The sequence below is a fragment of the Podarcis pityusensis genome (genome assembly GCF_964106645.2).
Source record: "Podarcis pityusensis genome assembly, chromosome: 5".
In the NCBI taxonomy this organism is placed as follows: Eukaryota; Metazoa; Chordata; class Lepidosauria; order Squamata; family Lacertidae; genus Podarcis; species Podarcis pityusensis.
Genome location: NC_138032.1, coordinates 6,476,203 through 6,492,609, shown reverse-complemented (window position 1 = coordinate 6,492,609; position 16,407 = coordinate 6,476,203). Strand labels below are relative to the sequence as shown.

Here is a 16,407-nt window from a genome sequence, read left to right as displayed (position 1 = left end):
TCCTTTAACTTTCTACTGAAAACTACATATGCACAGACTTATTTTTGTCACACTTTTGCAGTAGATATAGTTTCCCCAGACAGCAATAATGCGGGAGTGTTCAGGAAGCATTGCAGAAGAACTAACAAAGCAGAATATTCTTGTCAAGTATATGGCACAGAATTCACCCTCAATAAAAATACTGCCTGGTGGAACCAGTAGAACTAGTAACTGGTTGACATTCCACATTCTATCCTTAAAAACGGTGTGGGAAAAATTGCCTGAATTGGGTTTGCTTGCTGAAACTTTTCAGCATACTGACTAATCTAAACAAATAAATAAATAACAAAAACAAAAACAAAGAAAGGAAAAGAGAGAGAGAAATGCCAAGCCCTCTCTCAAAAGTAGGTCTTAACTCTTGTCTCACACAGAAGGGAGTGGACCCTCCCAGCTCTCACCTGGGTGCTTCCCTTTCTTCCCCCAGTCTCCCACCCTGGGAGATCTTTCCTTCTCTGCCTCTCACACAGGGTCTTTCACTAGCCAGATATCAACTTCATGTGTGTATTCAAAATATTCTAAATGTTCCGGAAGAACTTAAAATAGAAAAAGGGACATGACAAGGTTGCCCAATTTCCCCACTTCTTTTTATTTCGGTCCTGGAGGTTTTGCTGAACAAGATTAGAAGGGACCAGTTGGTTAAAGGTATACAGGTCGGAGCTAAACAGTACAAATTGAGAGCATTTGCAGATGATTTAGTACTGACGCTACAGGAGCCAGAATCTAGTACTAAAAGGGTTTTAGAACTGATTCAAGAATTTGGTCAAGTTGCAGGATTTAAATTGAACAAGTTAAAAACAAAGGTTTTAGAGAAAAATCTAACACCAATGGAGAGAGAGAGGTTTCAGAATGTGACAGGTTTAACAGTGGTTAAGAAAGTTAAATACCTGGGGATCAACATGACAGCAAAAAATGGGAATTTATTTAAAGATAACTATGAAAAATGTTGGGCTGAAGACTACCTACAGAAACATTGCAAAATTAAAGAATGTTAGAGTGATGATGGATTGAAATTAAGTGGTTTCTAGCTGCACAGGCTGTAAAGTTATATACAGATTAAAATTAAGGATTAGGAATAAAAAGGTTAAAAGAACGGAAAATTGGCTATTAATAGATAAAAATTTAATGTTATACTATATTAAGATTAAGGATTGGGATTAAAAAAGAGGGAAAGGAATTGCTGGACAGACAAACTGAATTGGAATACAAAAGAGGGAGGTATGAGGAGGTCCAGAAAATAAGTAAATGTAAAAGTAGTGATGAAAAGATGGAATTGTTTTTAACTGTTTTTTCTTTTTCTTTTTTTGTATTTTGTATTGTGTATTTTTGTATTGTGTATTTTTCTTTTTACTTTTAAATTCTTTTTTATTGATGTGTCTCTTTTTATCTGAAACTTTAATAAATATCATTTAAAAAAAAAACCAAAACCAAATATTCTAAATATTCATTCCAGTATGCTATCCAATTGTATTCCGAGATAATATCCAGCTGTTCCTTGTTCTGCTAGGTGATATTTTCTCCCATCTTCAGCCCCAAATATTGCTATGAGTCAAGAATAGTCCTCTTCCAATCCAGGATGATGACTTTATCTCTCCCCCCCCCCAAAAAAAATTCCAACCATTCCTCTATGTTTGAAAACAATAATTCCTTCATTTTTATTTAAACAGGAAATTCTCCACTGTAGTCATTTTTTTTTAAAAAACCCCATAGCTATTTACTTGTTGTATATTCATTATTTTACACATGTATTTTATTTATATCTTACGATCCCATTTCCTGTAGGGAAATTTATCAAGAGAAAAAGAAAAGCACTTCCATTTCTACCACTTCCATTCTACCACTTCCATTTTTTCCCCAATAGCATCACCAAAAGCTTGATAGGTTTTTCCTCTAAATTCCCTCCAAATAATACCCAGAATCCTTTCTGCATCATCTTGTAATTCTCTGCTTTAGAGAGACTAAGCAGCTCTTTCATGCAAAGGCATGAACTTCAGTAAACATTGTTTGTTCTGAGATGGCAACTTTTTACATTGATTTCTCTAAGTAATAATTTCTCCTTGATTTTCCTTTTTTTTTTTAATGATATTTATTAAAATTTCAAAAGAAAAAGATTACATTAAAAAGAAAATTAACAGTAAAAAGGAAAAATACAAAATACAAAATACAAAAAAGAAAAACCAGTTAAAAACAATTCCATCTTTTCATCACTTCTTTTATATTTACTTGTTTCCCAGACCTCCTCATACCTCCCTCTTTTGTATTCCAATTCAATTTATTAGTCCAGCGATTCCTTTCCCTCCTTTTTAATCCTGATCTTTAATCCTGATATATTATAACATTAAGTTTTTAGATATTAAAAACCAATTTTTCCATATTCTTTTATACCATTACCGCTAGAAACTGCTTAACTTCAATCCGTCATCATTCTAACATTCATTAATTTTACAATATTTCTGTAAGTAGTCTTTAAATTTCTTCCAATCTTCTTCCACCGACTCTTCTCCCTGGTTTCGGATTCTGCCAGTCATTTCCGCCCATTCCATATAGTCCATCATTTTCATCTGCCATTCCTCCAGTGTGGGTAGATCTTGTGTCTTCCAATGCTTTGCAATAAGTATTCTTGCTGCTGTTGTAGCATACATAAAGAAAGTTCTGTCCTTCTTTAACACCGATTGGTCGACTATGCCCAGGAGGAAGGCCTCTGGTTTCTTCAAGAAGGTAGATTTAAATACCTTTTTTAATTCATTATAAATCATCTCCCAGAAAACCTTAATCCTTGGGCACGTCCACCAAAGGTGAAAGAATGTACCTTCAGTTTCTTTACATTTCCAACATTTATTATCGGGCAAATGGTAGATTTTTGCAAGCTTAACTGGGGTTATGTACCACCTGTATATCATTTTCATAATATTCTCTCTTAGGTCATTACATGCCGTAAACTTCATACCTGTGGTCCATAACTGTTCCCAGTCGGCAAACATAATATTATGTCCAACATCTTGTGCCCATTTAATCATAGCAGATTTCACCGTTTCATCCTGAGTATTCCATTTCAGCAGCAAGTTATACATTCTTGACAAATTCTTAGTTTTGGGTTCTAACAGTTCTGTTTCTAGTTTTGATTTTTCCACCTGGAAGCCAATTTTCTTGTCCAAATTGTATGCCTCCATTATCTGATAATAATGAAGCCAGTCTCGCACTTTGTTTTTTAGTTTCTCAAAGCTCTGCAATTTCAGTCTATCTCCCTCTTGTTCCAGAATTTCCCAATATTTCGGCCATTTGACCTCCATATTGAGCTTTTTCTGTGCTTTTGCTTCCATCGGTGACAGCCACCTTGGGGTTTTGTTTTCCAATAAATCCTTATATCTTATCCAGACATTAAACAATGCTTTCCTGACAATATGATTCTTAAATGCTTTATGTGCTTTGACCTTATCATACCACAAATATGCATGCCATCCAAATACATTATTGAAGCCTTCTAAATCCAAAATGTCTGTGTTTTCAAGAAGCAGCCATTCTTTCAGCCAGCAAAAAGCTGCTGATTCATAATAAAGTTTAAGGTCTGGCAGGGCAAATCCACCTCTTTCCTTTGCATCCGTTAATATTTTAAATTTTATTCTAGGCTTCTTGCCCTGCCAGACAAATCTAGAAATATCTCTCTGCCACTTCTTGAAGCAATCCATTTTGTCCACAATTTGCAATGTTTGAAACAAAAACAACATTCTAGGCAATACATTCATTTTTATCGCAGCAATACGGCCTAGCAATGAAAGCTTCAAATTTGACCAAATTTCTAAGTCTTTTTTCACTTCTGTCCAACATTTTTCATAATTGTCTTTAAATAAGTTCCCATTTTTAGCTGTCATATTAATCCCAAGGTATTTCACTTTCTTGACCACTGTTAAACCTGTCTCATTCTGAAACCTTTCTCTTTCAATCACTCTTAAGTTTTTCTCTAAAACCTTTGTTTTTAACTTATTCAGTTTAAATCCTGCAACTTGACCAAATTCTTGAATCAGTTCCAAAACTCTTTTAGTACTAGATTCTGGCTCCTGTAATGTCAATACTAAATCGTCTGCAAAAGCTCTCGGTTTATACTGTCTAGCTCCGACTTGTATACCTTGTATACAGGAAAGTGTGTGTGGGTTTCTTATCATAACCAGCTGTGAAGCAGAGGGCCGGTCCACCCACAAGGCAGGCTGTGGCAGCTGCCTTGGGCAGTGGAATGCCAACAGGAGGCATCTCTGGGGGTGTGCTGCCTTGCCATCTGAAGAATTAGACGAGCGACCACAGACTCCTTTCCTCATAACTATGAGAGAACATTTAAAGGGCTGTCCAGAACAAAGGTTCTCTATTATTGTTGCACTCAACAGGAAATAGGTTACCTAGGAGCGAAGAACTAGGGGCTGAGGTCCCTTCAGTGCCCCTATAAAATATGTGAAGGGGCCTGGCTCCGCCAAAGTTCATGGCAATCGCCATTCTAATGGTGGACGTGAGCCACATTATGTGATTGATTATGCGAGGTGGGGCTCACTTGCCCCCTTCCTCATATTTTATTCAAGTTGGCACCTCTGATGGATTGCAACTAGCAAGTGCTCTGTGGAAGTAGCAATTGTACTGCACTGTGGTTCGATTCAACTGCAGGTAGAAGTTTGTTGGCTTTTGCAATTGTAATGCATGTACTATCCTGGCCCTCATTGCTGGATTAATAAGAGCTTGAACTCAGAGTTCTTTCTGAAGGCGTTGATGCCTACATCAGATTAGTACCTTCCCAAGGCACAGGTTACAAGGAGTAGCAATTCCATAAGAGGGAAAGATATCCATATTAAATACCAGATGACTCTCGGGCTACTGGAAGTAGATCACAGTCTCTCGGGAGTTCAATGTGCCTGATATAAAGCACACTTCGTCATATCTGCATGACACATATTAAAAGGACTATAGCGTTTGATTTTATTTGTGTTTGATTGTATCACATTCCAAGGCTACTTACAAATGGTGTTGCACCCATTGTTGCTTATTTGTTTTTAATAACTGAGCGTATAAAAACAGAGAATACTGCTGATGTCTTTGACGAAAGCAAAAACTCCTTAGAGAAAGAGAGTTGAACCTGACCAGGCAACCTAGAAAAAATTAAGGAGAAAGAGACAGCAAGAGAAGGATGGAGGTATGGGCACTTTTGATTGCTCTGCTGGTGGCTCTTCTGATTCTGCACTACCTGAAACAGCTCTGGTCACGCAGGCATTATCCTCCAGGACTTCTCCAGCTTCCTCTCATTGGAGCCATATGGAGGTTTGGATTCAAGATTGATGAAAATACTCTCATTCAGGTACTTACTGCTTCGTAATAACTCAGTCTGATGCCAGCAATTGTTTTATCTATTTCCCCCAACAATTGTGATATTTCAGCTTCAACGATGGCATGGGTTAAAATGGTAAATGCCATAAGCCTCCGTTGTCAGAAGCTGTAAGCAATACAAATAATAGTAATAATGTAAATAGTATTATTATTAATATTGCAAAGCACAAAACCATCATAAAAGTTGAAAATACGCATTAAAAACTACAGATCAAAAATATTTATTGTATACTGTTAAACTGAGGAAGGAGGAGAGAACACCCTCAAAGGAAGAATGCTTTATGAAAATCTTGGAATATGCAGAGATGGCAAAAATTGATAAAAGATACAAATTTAGAATCTTTTAAAAAAGATTAGAAAACCTCTCCGATCTATATAAAAAGTTATTTCCCATATGCAAAGACCACAGTGGGGTTTAAACTGTAAGAAAACAGCAGAATATATTAAGAATCATGTTAGAGAGGATCAAATTAGATAAGATGGAACTTTAAAATGCAATAGTATGTAATTCGAGTTATAAACATTGATATTGGGTGAGTGGGAAATCACTTGTTTTGTTGAATTGGAATATAGTGATACCTTGGGTTAAGTACTTAATTTGTTCTGGAGGTCCGTTCTTTTTTTTATTTTTTATAATGTTTATTAAATTTCCAGTTAACAAACCAATCATATCACATTAATTCCAAATTATACCAATACATAATAAACTCCAAATATTTAGCCGAATTTTAAATTTTTTGGTGGGGTGCCCATGCTTTGAGTTCAGAAAGGGTCCAATCATCTCATATTTCTGCTGCTTTGATGTTCATAAGTCCCATCTTTCCTTTTATTTTAAATGATATTTATTAAAGTTTCACATGAAAAGAAACACATTAATAAAAAAAAGAATTTAATAATAATAATAATAATAATAATAATAATAATAATTTATTATTTGTACCCCGCCCATCTGGCTGGGTTTCCCCAGCCACTCTGGGCGGCTTCCATAGAAACAAAAAATACAGTAAAATATCACAGATTAAAAGCTTCCCTGAACAGGGCTGCCTTAAGATGCCTTCTAAATGTCAGGTAGTTATTTATCGCTTTGACATCTGATGGGAGGGCGTTCCACAGGGCGGGCACCACTACCGAGAAGGCCCTCTGCCTGGTTCCCTGTAGCTTTGCCTCTCGCAATGAGGGAACAGCCAGAAGGCCCTCGGTGCTGGACCTCAGCGTCCGGGCAGAACGATGGGGGTGGAGACGCTCCTTCAGGTATACTGGGCCGAGGCCGTTTAGGGCTTTAAAGGTCAACACCAACACTTTGAATTGTGCTCGGAAACGTACTGGGAGCCAATGTAGGTCTTTCAGGACCGGTGTTATGTGGTCTCGGCAGCAGCCCCCAGTCACCAGTCTAGCTGCCGCATTCTGGATTAATTGTAGTTTCCGGGTCACCTTCAAAGGTAGCCCCACGTAGAGCGCATTGCAGTAATCCAAGCGGGAGATAACTAGAGCATGCACCACTCTGGCGAGACAGTCCGCGGGCAGGTAGGGTCTCAGCCTGCGTACCAGGTGGAGTTGGTAGACAGCTGCCCTGGATACAGAATTGACCTGTGCCTCCATGGACAGCTGAGTCCAAAATGACTCCCAGGCTGCGCACCTGGTCCTTCAGGGGCACAGTTACCCTATTCAGGACCAGGGAGTCCTCCACACCAGCCCGCCCCCTGTCCCCCAAAAACAATACTTCTGTCTTGTCAGGATTCAACCTCAATCCATTAGCCGCCATCCATCCTCCAACCGCCTCCAGGCACTCACACAGGACCTTCACCGCCTTCACTGGTTCTGATTTGAAAGAGAGGTAGAGCTGGGTATCATCTGCATATTGATGGACACCCAGCCCAAACCCCCTGATGATCTCTCCCAGCGGCTTCATATAGATGTTAAAAAGCATGGGGGAGAGGACGGAACCCTGAGGCACCCCACAAGTGAGGGCCCAGGGGTCTGAACACTCATCCCCCCCCACCACTTTCTGAACACGGCCCAGGAGGAAGGAGCGAAACCACTGTATAACAGTGCCCCCAGCTCCCAGCCCCTCTAGACGGTCCAGACGGATGTTATGGTCGATTGTATCAAAGGCCGCTGAGAGATCCAGCAGAACCAGGAAACAACTCTCACCTTTGTCCCTAGCTCGCCGGAGATCATCAACCAGCGCGACCAAGGCAGTTTCAGTCCCATGGTGAGGCCTGAATCCCGATTGGAAGGGATCCAAATGGTCCTCATCCTCCAGGCGTGCCTGGAGTTGTTCAGCAACCACGCGCTCAATCACCTTGCCCAAGAATGGAAGATTTGAGACTGGGCGATAGTTGGCCATACTGGCCGGGTCTAAATATGGTTTTTTAAGAAGCGGTTTAATGACCGCCTCTTTCAGCGGATCTGGGAATGTTCCCTCACAGAGGGAAGCATTCACCACCCCGCAGAGCCCATCGCCCAGCCCTTCCCGGCTTGCTTTTATTAGCCAGGATGGGCAAGGATCAAGGAGACAGGTGGTTGCTTTCATGCGTCCAAGCAGCCTGTCCACATCCTCGGGGGTAACGGATTGAAATTGACTCCATGCAACTTGACCAGACAGAGCTCTAGCACTCTCCCGCCCTGGCCCTGCTCCCACGGTGGTGTCTAGCTCCTTCCGAATATGAGTGATTTTATTTGCAAAATCGTTGCAGGAGATCTTGGGGTCTTTACAATGCCCCGGTGGTAAAGGTGGTTCCGTTAAATTGCGAACCACCTGAAAGAGTCTCCTGCTACTATTTTCTGCAGATGCAATAGAGGCAGTGGAGAAAGTCTTCTTCACCGTCGCTATCGCCACTTGGTAGGCTCGACGTTGAGCTCTAACCCGTGTCCGGTCAGATTCGGAGTGAGTTTTCTGCCACCGACACTCTAGCCGTCTCAGCGATTGTTTCATCGCCCTCAGCTCCGAAGAAAACCACGGGTCTGTCCGGGCTCCATGCAATCGGAGAGGGCGCTTTGGAGCCAGACAGTCAATAGCCCTGGTTAACTCCACATTCCAGTGGGCCACCAGGGAATCAGCTGAAAGGCCATCAACATGGGCTAAAGCATACCCTACCACTCTCTGGAAACCATTTGGATCCATTAAGTGGCGGGGGCGGACCATCCGAATTGGTCCCAACTCCCTGCAGAGGGGAAGGGTCGCGGAGAAGTCCAGTTGCACCAGGAAGTGATCTGACCATGGCACTTCTTTTGTTTCACTTTTACTTAGTGTCAGATCACCCACGTCACTAGAGGTGAACACCAGGTCTAAGGCATGTCCATGACTATGAGTTGGGCCAAACTTATTCAGGGACAGCCCCATGGAGGCCATGCTTTCCACGAAGTCCCGAGTGGCCCCTTGTAAGGTCGTGTCGGCATAGATGTTAAAATCCCCTAGGACAACCAAACTAGGTGTCTCCAGGAGAAAATCCGCCACGACCTGAAGCAGCTCGGACAGGGAATCCTTGGTGCAGCGGGGAGGTCGGTACACCAAAAGGAATCCTGTACTGCCCCTATTGCCCAACTTCCAGAACATGCACTCAGAGAACTGGATCTTCCCAGTAGGACGCCTGGTGCAAGCTAGTGACTTCCTAAAAATCACTGCAACCCCCCCTCCCCGCCCACACGACCTGGGTTGCTGTGCGTAAGAGAAACCTGGTGGGCAAGCAGCGGCAAGGACAGGCCCATCTGCTTCCTCCAACCAGGTCTCCGTCACACATGCCAGGTCAAATCCTCCATCCACAATCAAGTCGTGGATGGCAGTGGTTTTATTCATCATTGACCTGGCATTGCACAGCAACACTTTCAGGTCATGTGGGTTTCCCCTGTTGATTCCAGTATCCATCCGGTCAAGGCCAGACCCGGAGGCAGGGATAGTCTTCAAACAATGACTAAACCTGCCTCCTCGGTAATGACATGGTCTGGTCTTAGCGTAACTTCGCCTCCTGCCCATGATCACCGAGATCGGATGTCCCAGTGCTCCCCCCCCTGTGGAACTTGTCCCAGCCATCGTGTTGGCTGGGGAGCCACTCCCAGGCAGCCCTGATCCCGCCCCTTAAAAACAAAACACAAACTATACAGAACCAGTAAAACAACAACAACAAAAAGGAACAGAACAATTATACTAAAATTAATCCCCAACCAACTATCCATCCCACCCACCCACCCCAACAAAGGGAAAAAGGGAAAAAAGGAATAAAAATTGAAATTGCCACCGACTGCTTGAGGACATTTTAAAGCACATTAACCACCTGGAACAGGGAAGCAATGGCAGAACACTTCCCATACTTCCCCAAAAGTTTGTTCCAAATAAGGGCCTGGGCCACGCCCCCTGGGCCAGTTGGAAAAGGCCCTGAAAGGGAGCAGGCCCTGCAGTTCTCACCCAGCCGATGGTCCGAGGCTTCCCCGCAGCAGGAGTCCCTTTGTAGCTGGGAGAAAGGGCCTGGCCACGCCCCCTGGGCCAGTTGGAAAAGGCCCTGGAAGGGAGCAGGCCCTGCAGTCCTCACCCAGCCGATGGTCCGAGGCCTCCCCACAGCAGGAGTCCCTTTGTAGCTGGGAGAAAGGGCCTGGCCACGCCCCCTGGGCCAGTTGGAAAAGGCCCTGGAAGGAACAGGCCCTGCAGTCCTCACCCAGAATACAAAAAGAAAAAAGAAAAAACAGTTAAAAACAATTCCATCTTTTCATCACTACTTTTACATTTACTTATTTCCCGGACCTCCTCATACCTCCCTCTTTTGTATTCCAATTCAGTTTGTTTGTCCAGCAATTCCTTTCCCTCCTTTTTAATCCCAATCCTTAATCTTAATATAATATAACATTAAATTTTTACCTATTAAAAACCAATTTTCCATTCTTTTAACCTTTTTAATCCTAATCCTTATTCTTGATCTATATATAACTTTAAAGCCTGTACAGCTAGAAGCCACTTAATTTCAATCCAACATCACTCTAACATTCATTAATTTTGCAATATTTCTGTAAGTAATCTTTGAATGTCTTCCAATCTTCTTCCACCGACTCTTCTCCCTGGTAACAGATTCTGCCAGTCATTTCCGCCAATTCCATATAGTCCATCAATTTCATCTGCCATTCCTCCAGTGTGGGTAGCTCTTGTGTCTTCCAATACTTTGCGATGAGTATTCTTGCTGCTGTTGTGGCATACATAAAGAAAGTTCTATCCTTTTTTAACACCGATTGGCCGACTATGCCCAGGAGAAAGGCCTCTGGTTTCTTCAAGAAGGTATATTTAAACACCTTTTTTAATTCATTATCTATCATCTCCCAGAAAGCCTTAATCTTTGGGCATGTCCACCAAAGGTGAAAGAATGTACCTTCAGTTTCTTTACATTTCCAACATTTATTATAAGGCAAATGGTAGATTTTTGCAAGCTTAACTGGGGTTATGTACCACCTGTATATCATTTTCATAATATTCTCTCTTAGGGCATTATATGGCGTAAACTTCATACCTGTGGTCCATAACTGTTCCCAGTCAGCGAACACAATGTTGTGTCCAACGTCTTGTGCCCATTTAATCATAGCAGATTTCACCGTTTCATCCTGAGTGTTCCATTTCAGCAGCAAGTTATACATTCTTGACAAATTCTTAGTTTTGGGTTCTAACAGTTCTGTTTCTAATTTTGATTTTTCCACCTGGAAGCCAATTTTCTTGTCCAAATTGTATGCCTCCATTATCTGATAATAATGAAGCCAGTCTCGCACTTTGTTTTTTAATTTTTCAAAACTCTGCAATTTCAGTCTATCTCCATCTTGTTCCAAAATTTCCCAATATTTCGGCCATTTGACCTCCATATTGAGCTTTTTCAAGGCTTTCGCTTCCATCGGTGACAGCCACCTTGGGGTTTTGTTTTCCAATAAATCCTTGTATCTTATCCAAACATTAAACAGTGCTTTCCTGACAATGTGATTTTTAAATGCTTTATGTGCTTTGACCTTATCATACCACAGATATGCATGCCATCCAAATACATTGTTAAAACCTTCTAGATCCAAAATGTCAGTGTTTTCAAGAAGCAGCCATTCTTTCAACCAGCAAAAGGCTGCTGATTCATAATAAATTTTAAGGTCTGGCAGTGCAAATCCACCTCTTTCCTTTGCATCCGTTAGTATTTTAAATTTTATTCTGGGCTTCTTGCCCTGCCAGACAAATCTGGAAATATCTCTCTGCCACCTCTTGAAACAGTCCATTTTGTCCACAATTTGCAATGTTTGAAACAAAAACAACATTCTAGGCAATACATTCCTTTTTACCGCAGCAATACGGCCCAGCAGTAAAAGCTTCAAATTTGACCAAATTTCTAAATCTTTTTTCACTTCAGCCCAACATTTTTCATAGTTATCTTTAAATAAATTCCCATTTTTTGCTGTCATGTTGATCCCCAGGTATTTAACTTTCCTAACCACTGTTAAACCTGTCACATTCTGAAACCTCTCTCTCTCCATTGGTGTTAGATTTTTCTCTAAAACCTTAGTTTTTAACTTGTTCAATTTAAATCCCGCAACCTGACCAAATTCTTGAATCAGTTCTAAAACCCTTTTGGTACTAGATTCTGGCTCCTGTAACGTCAGTACTAAATCATCTGCAAATGCTCTCAATTTGTACTGTTTAGCTCCGACCTGTATACCTTTAACCAGCTGGTCCCTTCTAATCATGTTCAGCAAAACTTCCAGGACTGAAATAAAAAGTAGTGGGGAAATTGGGCAACCTTGTCGCGTCCCTTTTTCTATTTTAAGTTCTTCCGTCACCACATTATTTACAATTAATTTAGCCTTTTGTTCTGAATAGATTGCACTTATACCATTTTCAAAGCCTTGGCCTACCCCCATACCCTGTAGGTTCTTCTTCATAAAGCTCCAAGAAATATTGTCAAAAGCTTTCTCCGCGTCCACAAATATCAAAACTGCTTTAGTATTTATATTCACTTCTAGTTTTTCCAAAATATCAATTATATTCCTCAAATTGTCAGACAAGTGTCTTCCTGGGAGAAAGCCCGCTTGATCTTTATGAATCTCTTCCATCAACACTTTTTTAAATCTCTTAGCCAAAATGTCTGCAAAAATTTTGTAATCCACATTGAGTAATGATATGGGGCGGTAGTTCTTAAGCTGTGTCTTTTCAGTCTCTGTTTTCGGTACAAGTGTAATATAAGCTTCTTTCCACGACTCTGGTGCTCTTTCCCCCTCCATTATTTCATTACAGACCTCTTTCAAAGGTTGTACTAGCCATTCTTTCAAGGATCTGTAATATCCAGAAGTCAATCCATCCGGTCCTGGAGACTTACCCAATTTCATGTTTTGAATGGCACCTTCTATCTCCTGTTCAGTTATTTTATAGTTCAACATTAATTTATTTTCTTGAGAGATTTTTTGTAATCCATTTGTTTTCAAAAATTGATCTAGATCAGTTTCTTTCAGTGGCCCTTGTGTATATAGTTGTTTAAAGTACCTCTGGAAACAATTTCTAATCTCAGCTGGGTTCTGTATATTCCTTCCTTCCACTTCTAAATTCGTAACTGTATTTAATTTTTGTCTTTTTTTCATTTGCCAAGCCAACAGTTTCCCACATTTCTTAGCCGACTCAAATGTCTTTTGTCTCATTTGTTTAATTTTCCATTCTATTTCCTGATTCATCATTTTCATGTATTGTACTTGGTGTAGCTTTAATTCCCTCAGAATCTCTTGAGATTTTGGATTTGTTCTCAATCTTTTTTCACTTTCCTTTATTTTCTCCAATATCTTATCCTTCTTCTCATTTTGAATTCTCTTCTTTACTGCATTCTGTTGTATCAGAAACCCTCTCATAACCGCTTTACTTGCGTCCCAGATTACTCTTTTTTCCACGTTGGTATTCATATTTATCTCAAAATAATCTCTCAAGGTTTTTTGGGCCTTCTTTAACACTTCTTCATCTCTAAATAAGGTGTCATTCATCCTCCATCTGAAGGAGCCAGTTGGTGTTAGTTTCATTTCCATCTTGACAGCATTATGGTCGGAGCAAGTTTTCAGGCAGATTTCCACCTTTCTTGTCTTTGGTGCCATTCCTCTAGTTACCCATATTTGGTCAATTTTTGTCCATGTCATTTTGGCTTCAGAAAAGAAGGTTCCCTCTTTAGCCATGGGGTTTCTTGTTCTCCAGATATCAACTAAGTCCAAGTTGTCTGTCATCTCAAAAATGGTTTTCGGTAGTCTACCATCCTTAGTGACTCCCTGTCTTTGTGCCTTGTCCATATGTGTAGATACCACTCCATTCATGTCTCCCATCAAAATCATGTTATAATCCAAATAGTCCATCAAAGTCTCATGCAACTTCTTTAAAAAATCAGATTTCCCTTCATTTGGTGCGTAAATTCCTACTATCAAAATTTTTTCTCCTTGTGTTTGAATTTCAATTGCCACAAATCTTCCTTGGTCATCTTTAAAAATAAATTTCGGTGATAATCTGTCCTTTGCATAAATCACAACCCCTCTTTTTTTAACTTTGTCCGATGAAATAAACTCCTGACCAAGTCTTTTATTTATCAGTAATTTCCTGTGTGATCTTGTTATATGTGTTTCTTGTAAGCAAATCAAGTCCAATTGTTTCTTTTTTAATAAATGAAACACAGATTTCCTTTTCTGAGGGGAATTGAGACCATTACAATTCCAGCTTAATAGTTGCAGGGCCATGATGTAATTATTTTGGTTCTCCTCCAACAGCACCCAGTGCCTGTTCCTGTTCCGTTGGTGGTATCACGTTTTTCAGGCGGTCTTTTAGTTCCAGAGATAGTCCTGGTGTGTCTAAAGTTTCTCTTACAATTGCTCTTAACTCTCCTGTAACTTTCTTCTGTAGGTCTTCTCCGTGGTCTCTCCAAAATTTGTCTTTGTTGTCTTCCGATCTTATTTTTATCTTCTTTCCTTTGTAACTAAAGGATAGGCCTTGAGGAAATTCCCACCTAAAGTTAATTCCGTTACTTCTCAACAGGGTAACCAGGTCTTTGTAGTTAGACCTGAGATCCAGAAGGTGTTTCGGAATATCCTTGAATATCTCCACTTTTGACTGTTGTATTTCCAGTGTCTTCTGGAAATGCAAACTCAGAATCTTGTCTCTCTCTTCTTTTGTTCGGAGAGTGATCAAACAATCTCTCACCTTCTTTCCCCCTCCTTTTCCAAGTCTAAAAGCATTCACTATTTTAAAACTGTCTTTCCCCAAATCTGGATTCCAAAAATGTAGGAATTCCTGCGTAAGAAATTCAACTAAGTTGTCTTTCTCCACTTCAGGTACAGCTCTGACCCTTAAGTTCACTTGTTTCTCCTTCAACTCGATCATAGACAGGATTAACTTATGGTCTTCAAGTTGTTTATGTAGCGGTGGTATCTTCTCTTGAACCTCTGCAACAGTAGCTGTAGCAATTTCTTTAGCCTCTTCGGCAATCTCACGTGTCGAAGCAGATTCCTGTAATAATTTCTGAATAGTTTCTGTATTAGTATTTACTTTCTGTCCCAAATTATTGATACTTGCCGTATTTTGGTTAATACTTGTCGTATTTTGATCAATCTTATCCGATGCCTCTGCTACTTGTTTACTTATTCTATCCAAAGATTCATTAATTTTAGCCAGTGCCTGAGCCAGGGCATCGTCACTTGCCATACCTTTAGTTTTAGGTTGTGCCGATGAAGTTGCTGTTGGGACTCCAGGGGGGCCAGATGTCGAAGCTCTCCTTTGTAATCCACCGTCTGTGCGATATACTCTGCCAGACCTTGTTGCTTGTAACAAATCTAACTTCTCTTTCCCATCTGCCATACCCCTCTAGATAAAACTCAAGGTCAGTCACACAGTCAGGGTCAAAGTTGTTTTGAAATGGAAAGTTCCAGGAAAACAGTGTGAGAAATTTCCTCAGGCCAGCTGCAGTTGTAGCTAGTTCCAAATTCCACTAGGGGGGACTTCCGGGGGCGGCGCGAACGGCAATGGCGGTCCTCTTCCACTAGTGAGGAGGAGGCTCCGCAGAAACTGGGTCGTCCGCTACGGCAAAGCGGAGACCCACCTTGGAAACCCACAGGCAGCAAGAGCCTGTGGTCTTGAGGCTCGGTGGGCGCCAGAAGCGATCCCCAAAACGCAGAAGGAACCCCGTAAGGGGCTCCAGAACGTGGAGGGGGTAGCGGCGCTGTGAGCCGTTTCGCGATCTGTGGAGCGAAGCCGCGCGGCTGCTGCCGGTGAGCGCTGATCCCTTTTCCTGCAAATTTCTGATTCGGAAGAAAGTAACAATCCGTGAGTAAAGACTGAATATTCTTAATTTGAGACTAAAACATTGAACTTGGCTGAAAGCGGAGAGACGTGGAAACAGGAAGTCCGTCTTCCGCTACCACTGAACCTTAAAGCAAGGAGCTGGAGGAGTGGAGGCGTAAAAAGAACTTTCAATCCTACTGATCTGAGCACCCACGGAACTTTCTTTTAAACAAAGTAAGGACTTTAAGTTTATGATTTGGTACCTTCTATTCGTATCGAGCTATCTTTCTCCTATTGGAATTACAAATTGGAATGAGAAACCCAGGGTCCGGAGCTGCCTGAGCTCTTTGAGAGACTGAGCTGTCAGTTTTGCAGATTTGGCTATTGTGTATTAGAACTTGCAACAATCTGAGGGTATTTGGACTTGCTATTTTGAAACACCGTTTGAAAGACCAGTAAGCACTGGTAGAAACAAAGTGGCTGTTAACATCAATTCTGCTAAATACCTGTTTTTGAAGGTTCCTGGACATTAAATTGGACTTTAATTTTATTAGAATTCTTCCCTAAAGACATCTTAAGCTCCCTCTAGAGGATTTGAGACTTACAACAGTGACTGTACATTTACTTTCCCTTTCCCGGCCTCCTGTTTTCTCTGGGCCCCTGTTTTCCCATGGGAATAACTCAGCTTGACCTTGACTCATAGACAACTTTGGAATGAGTGGCACAAGAAGAAGGGGAAGAACTAGACAAACAACCTTGACAACTCT

At 41.1% G+C, this 16,407-nt stretch overlaps 1 protein-coding gene and 1 long non-coding RNA gene across 2 annotated transcripts in view; one reads left to right on the top strand and one right to left on the bottom strand.

Moving 5' to 3' along the window:
- LOC308478525 overlaps positions 1 to 16,407 on the bottom strand; it is a 164,383-nt gene that overhangs the window by 35,398 nt on the left and 112,578 nt on the right. The gene's annotated exons all lie outside the window — the stretch shown is intronic.
- LOC308478397 (cytochrome P450 2J5-like) overlaps positions 4,948 to 16,407 on the top strand; it is a 59,718-nt gene continuing 48,258 nt past the window's right edge. The window contains exon 1 of the mRNA XM_081008089.1: positions 4,948 to 5,368. Within this exon, the coding sequence (XP_080864215.1) occupies positions 5,201 to 5,368 (168 nt within the window). The 5' untranslated portion in view covers positions 4,948 to 5,200. The remainder of the gene's footprint in view (positions 5,369 to 16,407) is intronic.